Source organism: Arachis duranensis, chromosome 3 (genome assembly GCF_000817695.3).
Source record: "Arachis duranensis cultivar V14167 chromosome 3, aradu.V14167.gnm2.J7QH, whole genome shotgun sequence".
Classification (NCBI taxonomy): domain Eukaryota; kingdom Viridiplantae; phylum Streptophyta; class Magnoliopsida; order Fabales; family Fabaceae; genus Arachis; species Arachis duranensis.
This window is the reverse complement of record NC_029774.3, coordinates 121534869-121554188: the sequence shown is the minus strand read 5'-3', so window position 1 is coordinate 121554188 and position 19320 is coordinate 121534869. Positions and strand designations below refer to the sequence as shown.

The 19320-nt window shown below is 33.8% G+C and overlaps 3 protein-coding genes across 4 annotated transcripts in view; 1 reads left to right on the top strand and 2 right to left on the bottom strand.

The window, feature by feature from the left end:
- Positions 1-1421: 1421 nt before the first annotated feature.
- LOC107480872 (mannose-1-phosphate guanylyltransferase 1) lies at positions 1422-5116 on the top strand. Of its 2 annotated transcripts, none has more exons than XM_016101072.3 (5): positions 1422-1740; positions 3140-3272; positions 3668-3730; positions 3821-4060; positions 4134-5116. In XM_016101072.3, exons 2-5 carry the CDS (start codon positions 3162-3164, stop codon positions 4803-4805), a joined length of 1086 nt encoding a protein of 361 aa, XP_015956558.1. In that variant the 5' UTR covers positions 1422-1740; positions 3140-3161; the 3' UTR covers positions 4806-5116. The 2 variants fall into 2 exon arrangements, with proteins under 2 accessions (XP_015956558.1, XP_015956556.1); XM_016101070.3 differs by having other exon boundaries at positions 3131-3272.
- Positions 5117-5436: 320 nt separating this feature from the next.
- LOC107480873 (histone acetyltransferase type B catalytic subunit) lies at positions 5437-8512 on the bottom strand. The gene is made up of 9 exons (XM_016101074.3): positions 8294-8512; positions 7732-7841; positions 7571-7639; positions 7384-7422; positions 7228-7304; positions 6982-7081; positions 6768-6849; positions 6507-6667; positions 5437-6371 (listed from the first exon to the last, which is right to left on the bottom strand). The coding sequence occupies exons 1-9, from the start codon at positions 8412-8414 to the stop codon at positions 5709-5711; spliced, it is 1422 nt and encodes a 473-aa protein (XP_015956560.1). The 5' UTR covers positions 8415-8512; the 3' UTR covers positions 5437-5708.
- A 5518-nt stretch (positions 8513-14030) lies between these two features.
- Positions 14031-19320, bottom strand: part of LOC107480874 (delta-1-pyrroline-5-carboxylate synthase) — a 5799-nt gene continuing 509 nt past the window's right edge. The window contains 19 exon segments of the mRNA XM_052259169.1: positions 14031-14568; positions 14821-14891; positions 14978-15044; positions 15166-15234; positions 15380-15530; positions 15713-15788; positions 15874-15977; positions 16077-16173; positions 16224-16310; positions 16436-16522; positions 16766-16855; positions 17163-17240; positions 17340-17504; positions 17616-17773; positions 17776-17924; positions 17987-18237; positions 18664-18825; positions 18949-19051; positions 19184-19287. Coding sequence (XP_052115129.1) covers positions 14490-14568; positions 14821-14891; positions 14978-15044; positions 15166-15234; positions 15380-15530; positions 15713-15788; positions 15874-15977; positions 16077-16173; positions 16224-16310; positions 16436-16522; positions 16766-16855; positions 17163-17240; positions 17340-17504; positions 17616-17773; positions 17776-17924; positions 17987-18237; positions 18664-18825; positions 18949-19051; positions 19184-19287 — 2148 coding nt within the window. The 3' untranslated portion in view covers positions 14031-14489.

Sequence of the window (19320 nt, the reverse complement as noted above, 5' to 3'; positions counted from 1 at the left end):
CATTTGAAGTTTGATATGCTTTACGAAGCCCAGTAGTCCATAGCACATAACTCTGCACAAAGATGAAGTAGCTCTGTTTTGCTTCTAGTTTGTAAAATTTACAGAAAAGTAGGTTTTGCATTATTATTGATCAAAAATGTTATTTGCACACTAAAATACACACTAACATTAGTCACTATATATTTATGTACAAATATATGTATTATTTAATTTATTTTTAATATGTATTTTTATATTTTAAAATATATTTTATATTAGTAACTGATTTTAGTGTATAAATAATATGGTTGATTATTGATGTCTCTAGAAACATTCATGACTTTTACCTTTACTTTTAGGAGAATTTCATGATTCCTAAAGAATTGGTACCTAGCTTAAAAAATGAGAAGAAAAAGTGTGGATCTCATTTTTTATATTTGTATGATGTGTAAAAATTATGCATGGTAGAGTGTTTTGAAATTTAAGATAAAAGAATATAATAAAAAATAATAAATAAATAATTGGAACTGAATAAACAAATAATGAGAGAGTGCTTTGAAGTTTAAGATAATTTATGTAATTTAACTTAAATATATAATTAATAAAAAATTTAATAAAATAAAATTATTTGATATACTATGTTCGACCTTAAATCCTGATCGTTTTATAATTTATAACGTCGGCACCGCATTACATCAAGCATTTGTGGAGTCCATTCATACCAGAAGAGAAGGCAGGAAAGTTTGTAATGAATTGGTTACTTAAGTCAAGTCATTCAAATTATGTTGTTTCATTACGAAGATCTAAGAGTTTTTTCTTGTTGGAAGAAAAGGCAGGCATAAACTATAGTAGGCCAAAGAAAAGAAAAGCATAAACAAAGCATACGGCATTAAAAATGGCAAAATGTATGGAATTAATTAAGGTGTGCGCTGGAAAACCAAGCGTCTTATAAATGACAGCTTACCACACGTGCCTAAAAATGGAAGCATCTACATGTGCTTGAAACGTGTTCCTATCTCCTCTATCCAAATAGTAATTAATCATTAAGTGGCACAAATAATTATGGACTAATAATAGCGGACATATGTTTGCATGATTGAAATCTCAAATTTTAGATCAGATGTCTTGGCCGGACGCACAATCTTAAAACTACTAGTCTCCTAGGGCTGCTGCCAAATTAAATGACTCAAATGTGTAAAATGATGACCAAATTTTTTACAAAAGGGAAAGGCTCAAATGACATGAATCCCGTGGAGGTTTTGACTGCAATTTAAAAAAAGATAAAAAGAAACTTTACTCCTTATACACGAAGCTTTGATATATGTTCTTTGTGTTGCTGATATAACATTACTGATAAAATAACCATGTAATAAAGAAAAGGAAAAAAATCATATTTCATGTTTAAATAAGCAAGTTAGTAACCCAAAGTGGAGAAAGGCCTAAAACTAAAAGCTAAGACCTCACCGACGCTGCTCCGCCAAACAAGGCCTTACTAGCTTACCCTCCCTTGAAGGGCTAAAAAGGAATAAATCAGTTTAACTGTTAAGTATTCTAGAAAAAGAAAAAAAAAAGTGATATAGTTCATTAAAAACAGAAGATGACGATTGACGAAGAAGACAGAATCCACCAACGCCATCGCAACACAGAGGGTCTACGGGGTTTGGTTGTTTCAGCCACTTCCACAACCCACTAATTCACCGTCTTCACTCCCTCCATTTTCGCCTTTCGGATCTCTCCGATCTCATTTTATTTTTCTCCCAGGTCAATTCAATTCCTCTCTCCCCTCTCTCTCTCTCTCTCTCTCTCTCTCTCTTTCTCTCTCTCGATTCAGGTTCACGTTGAGTTATAGATTTTTCTTTTTCGTATTTTTGTGTTGATATTAGTTTCCTGCGATTGATTGATTGAGATGAGGCTATTCTTACAATAACATTGTTTATGTTTGTTCCGATTATGAATTATGCTTTTCATGTTTGAATTCGTGATTGCTCTATATTTCATATTTTTCACGTGGTGTTCGTATTTGTAATGTGGATTTGTTATTCACTTTGTATTTAACAAGGGTGAATGAAATTCATTTTGTACTAGTCAGATCTGGTGCAGCTGGTGTTACTGTTTCTTAAATTTTCTGTTTTCTTTTAGTTATTGGATTGCTTTATCTGTTAGTAGATGTCTTTTCGTGTTCTTCGATTTTATGCCTGGTGCATTTGTGATGTAACAGAATAATTCTGACGTAAAAAAGTCCTGATGTGATGTGTTTAGTTGCTCTTTTGAGAAATCTGTGTCCGAAAACAATGTAAAGAAGAAGCCTTTTATCCCATGCCCTGAGCTGAACTGGCCTGACTCAATCTTGTGTTTGATTTATATAATAACCATATTCTTACAAATTTCTTGTAGTTCAAAATTTGTTGGCAAAGTTATCAGTGTACCAAAATGTGTAATTTGGAACTAGATTATTCCTATGGATTTCTTTCGATAGTAGTCGAACTTAACTCCCTATCTGTAGCATATTTGGTTTTCTAATGCAGAGTTAATGCAATTACTTGAACTCTTTTCCAGTGGACATTTTGTCATTGTGAAAGCTATGTAGGAAATATTTTAGAACTGAAATAAGGAAGCATCCTTGTACTATAAATTAACAGCACAATACTGAATTTTACCTTGTAGTATGGTTACACTTTAGATACAATGCCATTTAGGAATCAAGCCTCTCCAGAGTTAAGCCATTTTTTGTCATTCTCACTGAAAGTTAGTGCCTATGAATAGCTGGATTTTGTCTTTGTTTCCACCTCCAGATAAACCTTCTGCATCACTCTTACTTCCCTTTATACATATATGATTCTTATTAAGACGCATAACCTGATCTTTTTGTTGGTTCTTTTGGATGTGTATTAAATATTTTCAGGTCCTATGTCTTAAAGCTTAATTAACATACTGTTTTTCTCAGTTTTTTTTTAATATCTCAGTCACTATCTTTATGTGTATTTGAGTCACACTCCCAAGAACACCTGCTAGCTGAGGTGCGAATTCTTTTTGTTTTTTTACTTTTGCCAAATGTCTTAAGAAACTTCTTTCTTTACTTGGATGTATATTTATAGGACAGGGCAGAATCTCTCACATTTGAGGTTGTGTTCTCTGTTGATTCTAAATTTAGAATTTGTAGGAAAAGCAAAAGGCATATAACAATGAAGGCGCTGATTCTGGTTGGTGGGTTTGGAACAAGGTTGAGGCCATTGACACTCAGTGTTCCCAAGCCTCTTGTTGATTTTGCTAACAAACCCATGATTCTGCATCAGGTAAGGTTTTCTGATTCCTCTTTCTGGAATTCATACCTCACTTATGCCTGTATGAGTAAATTAGTGATTGGGCTTGTTGAGTAGCACGTGTGCTATCTCTAATGTAGTTTCTTCAAGATATCATGGATATGTCATCTTTTCAGAAGTTTGTATAAATAAGACATTTCTGATTTTTATATTTTGGATACACAAAAGCTATAGCCTGTTAGATGGATGAATGGTCCCTACCTACAATTTTTATCTTATCCAATAACCAACCTCGTGCATGTATTTAAAATATGTGCATGTGCATGAGCCAAATTTGTATTTATGCATCTCCTTCTTGTATAATTGTCTTAAGAGGGATTAATAGACCATCATAGTGATTTACCTTTTTCATTTTATTTATTTTACAGATTGAAGCCCTTAAGGCTGTTGGAGTCAGTGAAGTGGTACTAGCTATCAATTACCAACCGGAGGTTAGGATTGTAACCCCTCCTTATCACACTATGTGGTCAAGGCTTCCCTTTTTTTTTCTTTTCTGAATTTGGCAATACTTTTCCTTGTAGGTAATGTTGAATTTCCTGAAGGATTTTGAAGCAAAGCTTGACATCAAAATCACTTGTTCTCAAGAAGCTGAACCAATGGGGACAGCAGGCCCCTTGGCTCTTGCCAGAGATAAGTTGATAGATGAATCTGGAGATCCATTTTTTGTTCTCAACAGTGATGTTATCAGTGAGTACCCACTTAAAGAAATGATCAAATTCCACAAAGCTCATGGAGGAGAGGCTTCCATAATGGTGACAAAGGTAACCGGATTTAAAAATTTGAAGTATTGGAAACATGCCAGAGTTAATATCATTTTTTAGTATATTTTTCTAGGTTGATGAACCATCCAAATATGGTGTGGTTGTGATGGAGGACACCACCGGGCAGGTTGAGAAATTTGTAGAAAAACCAAAGTTGTTTGTTGGTAATAAAATCAATGCCGGAATCTACCTATTGAACCCCTCAGTTTTAAATCGGATTGAACTGAGGCCCACTTCAATTGAGAAACAGGTGTTTCCAAAGATAGCGGAAGAGAAAAAGCTCTATGCAATGGTTCTGCCCGGATTCTGGATGGACATTGGAATGCCAAAGGACTACATTACCGGCCTGAGACTCTATTTGGATTCATTGAGGAAAAAGACTCCTTCTAAGTTGGCCGCAGGTCCCAACATTGTGGGGAATGTCATTGTGGATGAAACTGCCAAAATCGGCGAGGGGTGCCTCATTGGACCTGATGTTGCCATTGGCCCTGGCTGCATTATTGAGTCAGGTGTCAGGCTCTCAAACTGCACAATAATGCGAGGAGTTCGTGTAAGAAATCATGCTTGCATATCAAGCAGCATCATTGGTTGGCATTGCACTATCGGGCAATGGGCTCGTTTGGAGAACATGACTGTCCTTGGAGAAGATGTGCATGTGTGTGATGAAATTTACACCAATGGTTGCCTTATTTTGCCCCACAAGGAGATCAAGTCAAGCCTTGTGACGCCAGAGATAGTCATGTGATGTTGATGTCTTTCAAATTTTTCTTCTTTTAAATGAATGTCAACTAAATTCTTAGCATGTGGCTTGGTGGTAAGTTATTAAGTCTACATTTTGTATTTTGGTTTTATTTGGCATCCATTTGTTTTCCCTTCATCCCAGTTCTTTTCTCTTTACCTGCATTTATACACGTCAGTTTGTCTAGAATCAGTCGGTGCCATGATTAACAAATGTTAAATGGCATTAAGTTAGTCATGCTTCAAAAGTTCAAAGTCATGTAATTTTCACTGTGTATAGAAATTATTTATTTAGCTGTTTCTGAATTCTATCTAAAATCGTTCGTATATTATGAGCTAGAAATAGAATCAAATCTAGCTAGAAAACAAAATAATTGATGCGACATTGTCCCGAAAGGGAAAGGCACACTACAATTTATCACCTCTGTATTTCTTACGTTGGGACCAACGTGGCAGAAGGAAAATTTAAAACAAAATTGATTAAATAGAAAAACCATTTATCACTTGATGCTTTAGATTTTATACAGAATAATTTAGTGTCAAGTATCCGGTTCCTATTTTCCACGTATAAAATATAATATTAAGCTGAGCGCGTCAAAGATCATTTTTGGTTTGAATTCGTCTTTATGTCTAGGATATAAGAAGCTGCTCAACAGCACTAGATTTAACACAATTTACTCCGATCAATCCATCTCATGTCTGCTACATGCTTGTAAATCCTAAAAAGCAAAAACTACGTCACACTGGTTCCTCTACAGCCTAGAAGGAAAAATTTTCAAATAGAGCCTATTAAAAAGAACCACAAACAATGTTTTCTGGTTCCAGGGATGGATTCAGAAATGCCTACCAAGGTAAGCATAAGATTTGTCCAGAAACAAAACCTCCAATTGTCCACCCTGACGCCATCTTGTCAATTTACAGCAACATCTGCGCTCTTGCGATGCAGGGATACCTTCTCCGCAATCGACTGTATTTCTTTCACCCTTTCTTGAACCAACTTCTGCAGTTGCTCTTCTTGATTTGGCTGACTGTCATCCACCTGCACAGCATTATCTTCGTTCACTCCTGATTTGAACATGACAAATGACATCTCCTCTGAAAATTCAGTTGGAACGTCAATGAGTTGCTTCCCAGAAGTGCCAGAATCTTTTCCTAAGATGTCATACTTTATGCGGTTGCAGATAACGCTCAAAAAGTTATCCATGTGCTTTTCAACAGGATTAAGGCCAAGGTAGAGCAAAACCTCCCAACATTGGAGAAACTGCTTCCTGTTAATTTTCAGAGTTTTCCTGGCATACTCAATAGCACTGGGAGGTGGCAGTAGTCGTGGACGATTAGTCTTCTTTGATAGTCTTCCTTGCTTTAGCAGTGAAACAGCAGCCTTTACTGACTGCTGGATTGGTTCACAACAAAGCAGGCGAGGTATATCCAAACATGTGCGGATGTGTTGCAGGTTATCTAATGGCTCTTCTATTGTGATGTCAAAAACATTTTCAGATACGGCAACATCATTTAGCACTTCAAGAATATATCGGCCATAGCCTTTGTGCTGGTAATGAGGCAATACCAGTATCTGCCATGCCATTGATAGGGAAAATATCATATATAAACAGTACCAGAAAGAAGTGTTTCAGCATATTATGAAAAAGCATGTTGAAATTGGTTGGGGGTCCAACAGCTATTAGTGAATTTCAAGAACACAACAAACCTGGCTAAGTCGCAAACGAGTACCACCAGGATAGTGGTAAAATCGATAGATAGCAGCAAAACCAATCAACCTACATTGAGTCTCTCCCTGTTGATCAGTTTCATTCTGGGTTACAAGATACAATTCCCAGTGTGGATCCGTAACATCAATTGGACTGCTACCTAAATGACAAATAAACCGAACTTGTTAAAAACATTTATATGAAGGATGAATATCCCTATAGACAAGCAATACTATGATATACTAATGGGTGAAAATTACCATCGACAAGAAGAAGCACAAGAGGTATTAGACGACTGTAAAGGTGCCCAGTAGCCATGCTGCCTACCACCATACGAACAACCTACTTCAGGAGATATATATATCAAACAACACAGTTTTAAAATATTACCCTAAATATGCATGTGCATAACTAAGCAACTATGCTTCTGCCATCAGCATTGACAATATATTAAACCTAAATTTAAATTACAACCTCAACTTTAGATGTCACTGAATCTGCATCCGTATTAGAATCACTGATCTGCCCATTAAAAACTTTCTGCTGCAAAACCTTGCCACTTGAGATAGTTGTTCTGTAAACCAATAAAATTTAGCAATACCATCCACAGTAATACAGTTTTAAAATCCATTTTTCAATTAATATATTAAAAACACGGAAAGGCTTCAGAGAGAAAATGGGATATTTTAGAGCACAAAGAAAGTGATGAACATATATTACCTGATAAAATCCTTATCTGTGATAAAAGTTTGAATGAATTCATCTTTGCTCTCAACAAGAGTCTCAGCAAAAATATTCTGTAAAAAAAACATAAGCCACACTATAACAGGTAAAAGGTACACAAATATCGGTCTCACAATGGATATTGATGCCAACCTGAAGAGCAACTTTTAGGTCTGTGATCCCCTTGCCTCTCTTGAAAGTTGAAACATTGAATGGTAAATTTACAGAAAGTGTCAAAAACAATACAAAGGAATACAAACAACAGAAAAATTGTAAATTTTAAAACCACCGACGAGGTACCATCCATTTTCCCTCAATAGTCTACGAATTCAGCACTTACATCAGATGAACTTTGGAAGGTAATATCAGCATATGCCCGAAACGATATGCTACTAACCCAGATATTAATCTGCATAAATAATTATAGAACGATAACATCATATACCATAATGAAATGTTCAGATAAGATTATAAGAACGTTTTACAACAAACATATCTGACCTTCAACCCCTCGTATCCATATATTTTTCCATCATCACCAAAAAAGGCATTCAAATCCACAGGCTCAATGACCGAACTCTCTGGAGCCAGGAATTCCTCTTTTTTTGACACTGCACATCAATTCTTAGAATTCAATCATATGAAGACTGAAAACGGGAAGAAATAATAAACCAAATAAATGCAAGACCGTGTACCAAAGCCAAACAACCAAACATTTTCATATTTTCAAACATATATAAAACAAATCAATTGAATAACAAAATCAAGATAATAAAGTGCAGAAACTACACCAACAAAGGCTCCATGCCTCCATCGAACCCACAAATAATGTTTAATTTCATAGTCAGCTTCTTAAATACATGAAAATGTCCAACTTGAACAAATAAACAATATAACATATTCCTGGAAACCTATAATGTTAAAAACACCAATCTCACTTTGAAAAAGTGAGAAGCTACTAAACTAGACCCGGAACTAATCTCTTTAAACATTCCCATTTTCAAAAGGTAAAACCTTCTCGCGTCAGAAAGTGGAGATGGCCAAATCAAAATGCAGTGAGTACCTAGGAAGATTCTGATGCAGTGTTTGGCTTCAACACCGTCGTCTTCGGCGGAGAACCCAACGCGGCGTCGCTTCTTGGGTTCGATGTTGGGATCTGTATTATGCTGCTGTTTCTGCCCCATGTTTCTAAGCTGAGAGGGAAGAGAGAGGGGTTAGGGTTTTGTAGAGCGGGAAATGAATTGGGAGGGGAAATTAATTTGGACCATTTTGTAATTTATACAACTCAATCCTCAATAATTCTAGGACCAACATGTTTCGGTGAACCCTGCTTTTTTTTCTTCCTTTTTTTGGGTAAGCTTTCATTCTCTCTCTCAAAAACTTATTAAAAAATTATTCTCCTCCTACAAGGCTAAGGATTCGACTGCTCAAAAGGTTTGGACCATTAAATGGCTCTATAATAAAATATGTTTTTAAATTTTTTAATAATTATTAAATAATTTTTTATTTTAATTATAAATTAATTCTATATATTTTATTTAATTATAAAAAATATTTTTTATTTTATAAATTATTATTTTATTATTTATCTATTATATTTATTAATAATCAAAATAAAAAATAATAACGAATTAGATCTTCCGTTAATCGTAATAAATTTTTTAGCCATCTCAATATTAAAAGTTTATATTTGATCCGTGACGTTCGTCCAGGGCTGTTAAAATCAATCGATTGGATTATCAATTGATTGAATTCCAGGTTTTTCATAACTCAATCGATTGAACTACGGTTATCATAAAACAATCGATTGAACGATGACTAAAATGTGGGTTTTTAAAAATTCAATCGATTGCTTATACTATCCAATCGATTGAATGCTTCAAAACAACTTGAGATCTCACAATTCAATCGATTGAAAGCTTTTACAATTTTTTTTCTATTTCTATGCACTATAGAGATATTTTAATTTAAAAAACTCATATTTTTATGATGAAGTAATGTCATTTTCATTTATTATTTCAACAACAGTGCCATACAAATTTTATGTCTTGTGAATTATATTTTATTTTATATAATTAATTTATGTAAAAAAATTTCATATATTTTTATTTATTTGCATTCTATTTTGTTCTTTTCATTTGTTCAAGATTTGACCTCTCTATTGAATCTTGACTAGAAAAAAAAACACCATGCAATATATATCAAAGCATTTTAATAATCTATTCATATATTGGTAAGACATATATGAAGTATATAATTACAAATTTTTAATCAATTCTTCCTAGATTAACAATGGAAGCCCCCTTTCCAATCCTCCATTAGAGCGATAGAACTTTTAGACTTATCATCTTCAGATTTTACAGTTTTTTTAAGAGACACACGATCCGTTATTTTCTCATAGTAAAGCTCTAATAACATTACTTTTATGTTGTGCTTTGTATTCTGAGCCTTCAATATATAGAACATCTGTTTTACAGCTCCAGGGATGACACCAACATCACTCGGCAATTCGTCATTTTGCACGATGAAGAGTACAAAAGCAGTTAAAACAGATGAATGATAAAACAGATGAACGTCACGGATCAAATATAAACTTTTAATCGAATGGAATGGTCAGAAAGTTTATTACGATCAATGAAAAATATATTTCGTTATTTTTTTTATTTTGATTGTTAATAAACATAATAGATGAATGATAAAATAATAATTTATAAAATAAAAATAATAACGAATTAGATCTTCCATTGATGGTAATAACTTTTTGGCAATTTGATCGATTAAAAGTTTATCTTTGATCCATTACATCCGTCAAGAATTTTAAAATCGTGTTTCTTAGAAAATCAATCGATTGGATTAACAAAACAATCGATTGAATTTCAGGTTCCATAATTCAATTGTTTGGTAAAGCAGTACACCAACAGCCCATATTAATAACACTTCAGATTTTGATCAATTATTTCTTCATCTAAATGTTTGGAACTGTACACGATCAAACGTAATTGCTTCATCAATTACTACTAGAAGAATAGATCCAAAATTCAACTTCAATAAGAGACTTTACTCCATTTCAATGTGGAAATTATTTTAGTAATCATCGTATGCAAATGCAACCATATAGCATGAACCCTATAAATAAATACTGAATTATTTTGGCTGCAACAGCTGCAATTAGCACTGGGATGACACAAGATTCCAAAAAAATCTAAAAAGCACATCAGCTCAACAAAATACTTCTCTAACAATTTTCAGATTCCTTATGAAATTGCCGTTAACTATAATGGAGAAACTTCTATTTACTTCAGAGTAGGTACCACATCGGTTTGCTCTGGAGGTGGAAGCGTGTAATGCTGAGCATGAAGAACTTTCTTTGGAAGGTAATACTGCTTCAGATCTGTCATTAGAAACTCGAACTTGTTTGTGCCCGGCGAATTGAGGACCATACTTGCGAAGCTCTCTAATCGATAGGACAGTGTTATCCTTTATAGTAAAAATAAAAGATGATATTGATTACTAGTAGAGGATAATTAACAATAAAAGCACATAGCTGGAAAAATTAATCGATTGAATTATAAAAAAATCCACATTCTAATCATCGTTCAATCGATTGGGTAATATGATCAATTGATTGATTTTTGCGAAAATCATACTGTCTTGTAACTTTTAATCGATTGTTTTGTGATAACCTGAAATCCAATCGATTGAGTTATGGGAACCTGAAATTCAATCGATCGTTTTGTTAATCCAATAGATTGATTTTCTAAAAAACACGATTTCAAAATCCTCGATGGATGTAATAGATCAAAGATAAACTTTTAATCGATTGGGATTGCCAAAAAGTTATTATGATCAATGAAAGATCTAATTCGTTATGTTGTTTTTGTTTTTTATTGTTAATAAATATAATAGATGAATGATAAAATAATAATTTATAAAATAAAAAATAGTTTTTATGATTAAATCAAATATATGAGGTTAATTTGTACTTAAAATTAGAAACGGACTATTTAGCTATTGAAAAACTTAAAAAACATGTTTTGTTATGGTACTATTTAATGGTCCAAACGTTCTGGGACCATCGAATCTTTTGCCATACAAGTCTATACAAGTTATTTATTTTCACGCGCGCACATTCTTCTTCTTCTTCTTTTCTCTTTCGTTATCGTCGTCATCAACACTACTTCCTCATTTTTTTTCATTGAAATTTCTTCTCCTCCTTCTTTTTCATTCTTCTTCTCCATCATCAATTATCTCGTTGTTGAAGATAATGAATAATTCAATTTCAGGTTATCAATTAAACCAGAACGAAATTAATTATTGTTTTGAATCCAATCAAGTGGCTGAAGTGTAGTTCGATTCTAGTTAATTTTTTCGTTATTAGTTTATGATTCTATAGGTGAATAATGTTTCATCATTGATGGTTTGAATTGAATGTAATATAAAAGTTCTGCATTAAAGAAAATATTTTTCTGTATTTGCAGCAAATTTTGGTGTAACATGAAGATATTCGAGTATATTGTTTAAGAATTTTCGGTATATGTGCACTAATAAGTTCTGCATAATTCAAAACTCTTCTTCTCCCTCCTCCTCATGTTCTGCTTCTTCTTCTTCTTTTTCATCACCATCATCATCTTCTTTTTTTTCTTATTCATCTTCTTTTTTTATTTTATCTTCTCAAGTTTCTTCTCGTTTTACTCTTTTAACAAGAATAAAAATAAAAAAATAAACAAAGAAGAAGAAATACATAATGTTACAAGATTACTTAAAAGATGATAAACTTACATTCATTCAACTAAAAAAAAGAAATAAGGAAAAGAAGAAAGGAAAAAATGCAGCATTAGAGAAAATATTTTTCTGTATTGCAGCAAATTTGGGTGTAACACAAAGATATTCGAGTGTATTGTTTAAGAATTTTCAGTGTATGTGTGCTGATAAATTTTGCATAATTCAAAACTCTTACTTTTTCTCTTTCTCATCTTCTGCTACTTCTTCTTCTTTTTTCATCATCATCACTATCTTTGTATTTTTCTTTTTTCTTATTCATCTTTTCTTTTTTATTTTACCTTCTCAAGTTTCTTCTTGTTTTACTCTTGTAACAAGAATAAAAACAAAAAAAATTAAACAAAGAAAAAGAAGAAATATATAATGCTGCAAAATTACTTGAAAGAGGATGAACTTACATTAATTCAACTAAAAGAAAGAATGAAATATAGAAAAAAAATGCAGTATTAGAGAAAACATTTTTCTATATTTGCAGTAAATTTGGGTGTAACACGAAGATATTCGAGTGTATTATTTAAGAATTTTCAGTGTATGTGTGCTGATAAGTTCTATATAATTCAAAACTCTTTCTCATCTTCTGCTGTTTCTTTTCTTTATCTTTTTATTTCATATTCTCATAATTATTCTTGGGAGGAAAAAATCAAACAAAGAAGAAAAAAATACATAATGTTGCAAAATCAATAGAAAGAGAAGGAGGAAAAAAAATGCAGCAGCAACAACAGTAATAAAAAAACGACGATGAAGATGAAACACGCAAAGAAAAAGGAGGAGAAACGCAAAGAAGAAGAAGAAGGAAAATGAGGAGGAAGAGAAGGAACGCGGGATACAAGAAGAACAACGTGATTTCACGCGTGTTATGTAAGTAACTTGTATGACTTGTATGCCAAAAAGACTTGTATGTGTAATAGTACTTATAACATTATAAGTCAATTATGAATTTAACGATCAAATTATTTTATTATAACTTAATTCTCATGGACGGCCAACTAAACTGAATAATCATCGAATTTATTCTCAACCCCCTTATAAAAATTAAAAAGGGTTCTGTTCTTGGGTGGAGAGCGATTCTAAGGTATAGCTAGTTGAGTTGCAAGTTCAAGCTCGCCTCTCCTCAGATCAAGTGGATTATGTGTCGGCTTCTTTCAAGAACGGCAGCGGTGGGCACCTGCAAAGGCACTCCAACGTATGAGTACAAGGGATGATATTCAGAGTGAATAACGTACCTATAACCTAGTGAGTCACTTATATTTATAAAGTTGTTGTATTTGAAATGGTTATCAACATTTCCGTAACTATTTTAAAGTGTTATGGCTAATCATGCGGTAACTGTGTTTTAGTGATTCGTTTGGAGTTTGTGTAGAGAGATTTATGGAGAGATTCCTGTACCGATTTGAGTTGACACGTGATTATTTGATTTTATCGGATAAGTTGGTTAGGAGAGCAAAACACGTACTCCACATACGTGTTTATTTAGTTTTAAGCAGATTCTAATTTAGTATTTTTGTGGTGATACGAGGGGTTGAGCTTATGAATATTTGTGGTATTATAAATTGGAATGATAAATATAGTTTGGAATAGTGTTTGTAATCATAGTTCAAAATGGTGATAATAATAGGTTATAAGAACAAAAAATAGTGTGTATTTTTGTATAAAAAAGTAATATCGAAATTCACTTATATTGACTTGATCATCAAGTATCTTCTGCACATACCTACATTCTCTATTCTTGGTGCTTCGAGTTATATCTCAATATCTCATCCAATGGAGAATAAGATCATCTCAAATATCTAAACAAGATTAATATGAATGAATAATTTCCCTTGCTTGACATGCTTTGACGGCAAAGCAAAAGAAGCTTTATGCTATTATTTGAACAAAAACAACAAAACGTTAATATGAATGAATAATTTCCCTTGCTTGACATGATTTGCCGGCAAAGCAGATGAAGCTTTATGCTATTATTTTAACAAAAACAACACCACGTTATCCTACCAGATGGAGTCAACAACATAGATCAAACATCAAACAACGCCAACTTTTTGTACTTATGAAAAGGTGTTTAGATCCACAACGGATTAGTCATTGGCTTGTCGAGCTAGGAAATACCGTGGATAACCAAAAAACATAAAAGTTTTGATTTAATCCACTTCACTCTTTACCTCTCTTTTCTATCCTATTACAAATCAAACCTTCAAGAAGAGCAATAAAATCATCTTTTTTATTTGCATTAACAAACAGAGCTATTATCATTTCACTTGAAAATAATAAGAATAAAAAGAATCCTAAACAAAGAACATTAATTTCCTAACAATGCGTATACAACATAACACAATGAACGGATAAGCAACAATACATAACACAGATATCCCTCCCTCTATTGAATTATACAGTTTCTGCCACACTCTAAAGGACAACCCAATCGCCTCCAAGCATCCTATCCCTTCTTCAGAATGATGTGAATTTGTAGTTACAACTACAAATCAAGTAGCTGTAAGGTCTCTATGAGTGTAACTAACTGCTTTGTCACCATCAACTATTTGTCCACTCCCTTTTAGAATCCTGCACAACCAAATCAGTAGTTCCAGTATCAGTTATGATCTTGTATAAGCCTATCAGGTATATTTGTTATATTCATAGCTGATAAATCTACTTCCCAATTTTCTGCACCTTCCCTAAGTTTTAGTTCATGTCCTTGAAATTGATCATACTAACTAAATAAGAGGGTAACTGAGTGAATGCAATTGCTAGTTCTAAAGAAACTATAATCTTTTGTACTGATTCATAAGTATTATATTGATCATTAATTCATACCATCTGGTTGTTAACAAGCCATCAACTCCTACAGGGCCCCGAGCATGAATCCTGCTTGTACTTATTCCAACCTATTAATACATGAAAGAATTATGCATTGTTCAAATAAAAAAACTTAGTGTCAGAGATTATTCAAAGAATAGAAACAATATGATACCTCTGCGCCTAATCCAAATCGCGCCCCATCACTGAATCTTGTACTAGCATTGTGAAAAACAGCAGCACTGCCAATATATAGCAAAAATTATTTGCAAGATACTGAATACGAAACTACACATAATAATGGCATACAGCAAAGTAGATAACTTGAAAGGAAAAGCAAAATACACATGTTCCAAATATTACCTGTCAACTTGGCGTAGAAAAGCATCAGCCACTTCATGATCTTCCGCGACAATGGAATCGGTATGCGCACTGCCACAACGGAGAGATTGCAACAAAATTTTCATGTAAGCTCACTGAACTACCACAGATCAAATTTGAAGTGGAACAGAGGGAAAATAAACAGAAATAAATTATGATTCAACATGTTTCTTATCAAGAAATAAGGGTAACATGCCTTCCATAAAGATTTATATGGTCAATAGCTGCATACACATCATCCACAATTTCAATAGTGCAGGCCAACGAACTGTACTCATGATGAAACGAACGTGCCTGTGGAATATTTAACAGAGAGCTTGCCTTGGGTCCTCCATATAATGTAACACCTGCAAAAATTTTACACCATTTAGCCATTCCAGAGACAATTATGAATCACAAAATACACTTGGCAGTTGGAATGATTACAATTAAATGGACTTGAAGAAACCACCCTTCAAAATTTACAGAAAAATAGTCAGTCATATAATTTAGCAGTCTAATAAAAGGAAATATTCGCTTGAGGTCCTACCTTCTGTTCGTAGGTCAACAATAATATCATTGAGCCAATTTTTATCTGCTAAGTCCTTGTGAACAAGAAGTGTTTCCTAAAAGTTCAAATCAAACAGTGACAAATGAGAAAGAAAAATAGGTGGCAAATCAAGTTTGCATCATCCTCCAATCACAAATTACCATGGCATTACAGCCTGCTGGATAATCTATTTTTGCATCCAGAACAATCCGCCTTGCCATCTCCAAGTTAGCAGATTTATCAATATAGACATGACAAATTCCATCTGATTGGCAATGACGAGGGTTTATTATGATAATCTCTTGAATTCTTTATGCCTACCAGAATCAGGAATTTGCTTGCATATCAAGTAGAAAGTCCTTACCAGCATGACCTAGAACAGGAATTTTAGTGGAACTCTTTATCTGAGAAACAAGTTGGTTGCTGCCTCTAGGAATCACCAGATCAATTACGTCATCCAGCTAACAAGTGTATAAGAAAACTCAGACATTAATCTCTATTGTGTGCTTGCCTTAAGTAGCTCTGGGATCTCTGCTCTTGTTGTAACGAGTCCAATAAGTTTTCCGCCAACAGTATCAGGTATGGCCTCAGTAATTACCTGCAGTGTCAAAGATGTTAAATTACGGGGGGAAAAAAGGAAAAGAAAAGAAAAGAGAACTGTCAAACTAAATAGAAAGTTTAAACTAAAATAATTTGCAATAATCATTTAATTTGAAACCAAACTTTGTGCAAAATTGCATTTGATCGCTTAGCCTCCTTGCCTCCTTTCAAAAGAAGCCCATTACCACTCCGGATCGCCAAAGAAGCTATCTGCTCAGGTGAGGCCAGCAGCTTAGAATATGGATAAAATAACATAAAATCTAGAAATTGCTTAAATCTAAACAAGTTCACATGATAAAGAAAGTCCTGGTTGCCACTTATGTGATTGTTTTAACAGCCCACTGAACAGGAATGACACATAATCACAGCCATCACCAATTGAAAGCGACAATGATTAAGTAGGTTCTACGAGAAAGTTGGGAGAAAAATTGAAAAAAAAAATGTTCAATTCACCTGTACAAGTGCATCAGGGCGAGATTCAAAAACAATTAAGAGAACTCCTATAGGAGATGATATCTTCTCTAAAATTAACCCATCTGCAAGCTAAAAGGCAAACAGAAGTTTTAAGAACTCAGACAGACAATAAACAATTACCTATCATTAAAATTTAGAACAATCAATGGTATCCATGAAAAACTTTGTCTAAAAATCAAAGCAGTGTCCTTTATGACCAAGCAAAAATCACGTTCACATGATTTGGATATCTGCCTTACACAACTGCAAATAAAACTGGAAACGCTAATAATTACAACAAGTCGAAGGCAACTGGTTCTACTCAGGGTGATCTTAGAAGAATAATCACATTCACAATAGCCAAATTATGTACATTTCAGAATAGAGTTGTCATTACCTCAGTTCGTTTTAACACTCGACCAATTGGATCGTCCATGTTTGCAATAGTTCGCATGTTGTTTGCAAGGCTTGTAATCTGTTAGTTAACATATTTATCATCAGGAATTGTAGTTCGCTAAGATTCAAATAATTATACAGTATTTAAATAATTTTTTCTTTAGTTGAATTGTCTTGCCTTCCCAGGTTTTAAAAACAGCCTAGCAACCAAGGATTTCTCATATCCTGCTTCTTGTGCAGCAGCAACATCAGCTTCATTTTCAGTCCTGATTTCCTTTTCATTTGCTTCCAACGCATCAGCTATATTTAACATAATTTGTTTCCTCTCCTCTGAAGGTAAGGCCTGTAAAGTAAGATCATTAGATTATAATGCTGAACTGAGAACGGTACACTAAATCTAGTAATATCCATGATTTATCACACATTTTGCTGAATGTGAAGATAAAAACGAAACCTGAAGTCGTCTGGAACAGTCCCGAGCTGCAACTGCCATTTCCCGTGCATCCACCTCTTTAACTGGTGCCCACTTATGTGCATCTTTATGGAAGAGTGTTCCAATACGTTGTCCTTGGAGAACTTTAATGATATTTTCTGCCGCATAGCCACTGAAAAGATAAAAAAGGTAGCAGAATCAAGGAAAAACAAAATTCCAAAGATGAGAATAAAACAGAGTAGGTATTAAGTAGTTAATATAGATTTCTTATCGTTTCTATTGTTTGAAAAATTAGTGTTCACAAGTCATGACTTCAATAAAATATTCTTACTGAAATGGTATTATTGAAAATTGCCTATTGCCTTCAACAATGATACTTTCAAAAAATAAACTAAACGAAACAGAAANNNNCCTTCACTTTGGCTGTCATTCCACCTCTTCCCACCCTAGACTTGTCTCCAAAAGTAATTTCATTTTGGTGTTTTTCTTTGATGTATGTATGAATGAGCTTTGACTCTGGATCACTTGGAGGCCCACTGTAAAGACCCTCTACATCACTCAACAAAACAAGAAGATCAGCTTTTAACTCCAAGGCCAACAAAGCTGATAAACTGTCATTATCCCAAAATATTCCAGAAGAATCCTGCAGGAAATAGTTGGTAACACTTTAAGTACTTCAATGGCACAAATGATACAATGGTACAAGTATATGGTATAAATTTAATACAAAAGTTTGAAGAAATCACCGGGAACACTAACGATTTAATTTTGATTATATATAGGTGGTATTAAGCTTGTGGGCAAAATAATAGATAACTTTTACCACACAGATGAATCCAAAGAGAACCCTGGATATAGGATCAATATATAAGTCTAACATAAAGCTCATGAAACCAATGAATGGGAAAATAAACACAATTCTAGTTTCAGATTCTTGCTAGCATAAGCCTAGTTCTAGATTAAACTTACAGCCACTAGTTGTCCATAACAGAGCAAAGCATGAAATAATCAGATCCGGGGTTAAATTCGGCATAGTCAACAAATTTTGGCAAGAAGGAGAATAACAAACCTCATATGGAGCTTTCCTAGTACTGACAGCATCATTCTCGTTGAAAACAGGAATAACTTTAAGTGCCAACAACGACTTCACCGTTTCAGTAAGTTGCTTTCTAAAATCTCTGTCTCTAAAATCGTTGTCTGTAACAAGAAGCTGAGCAGATGTGACATCCAGCTGCAAGGCAAGTAGAGAAAGACACAACATCGTTGAATTGTCAAGTTGACCAAATTCATATAAATACCAAAATGAAATGGACAGTTACGATCATGCATTAAATGAACACCAATCATTAATTACCTGACTAAACAAGGAATCATAAATAGCCATGAGGCTGCTTTGTCCAACTGCGGCACACGCCTTGCCATCAAGCTCAACCTGTGGCTTCTCAAGGTCAGCAAAGCTGCAAAGAGCTCATAAAAGAGCACCCATGTAAATGAACATCTCAACCACCTTCAAGCCCCCCAAAAATTATGTGGCAAATAATAACAACAACAATGAATTTGTAGCCACGATTTGGAAAAGTTTAGCTTACCTGCTATTAACTAATTTCCTGTATTTAAGCCTTTGGCGTCCAAGGCCAACAGCACCAGAAGAGACCAAAATAACCTCATATCCCAGAGAGTTAAGTTCCTTAATCTGCCATTTGTTAATAAAAATCCAATTTTTAGT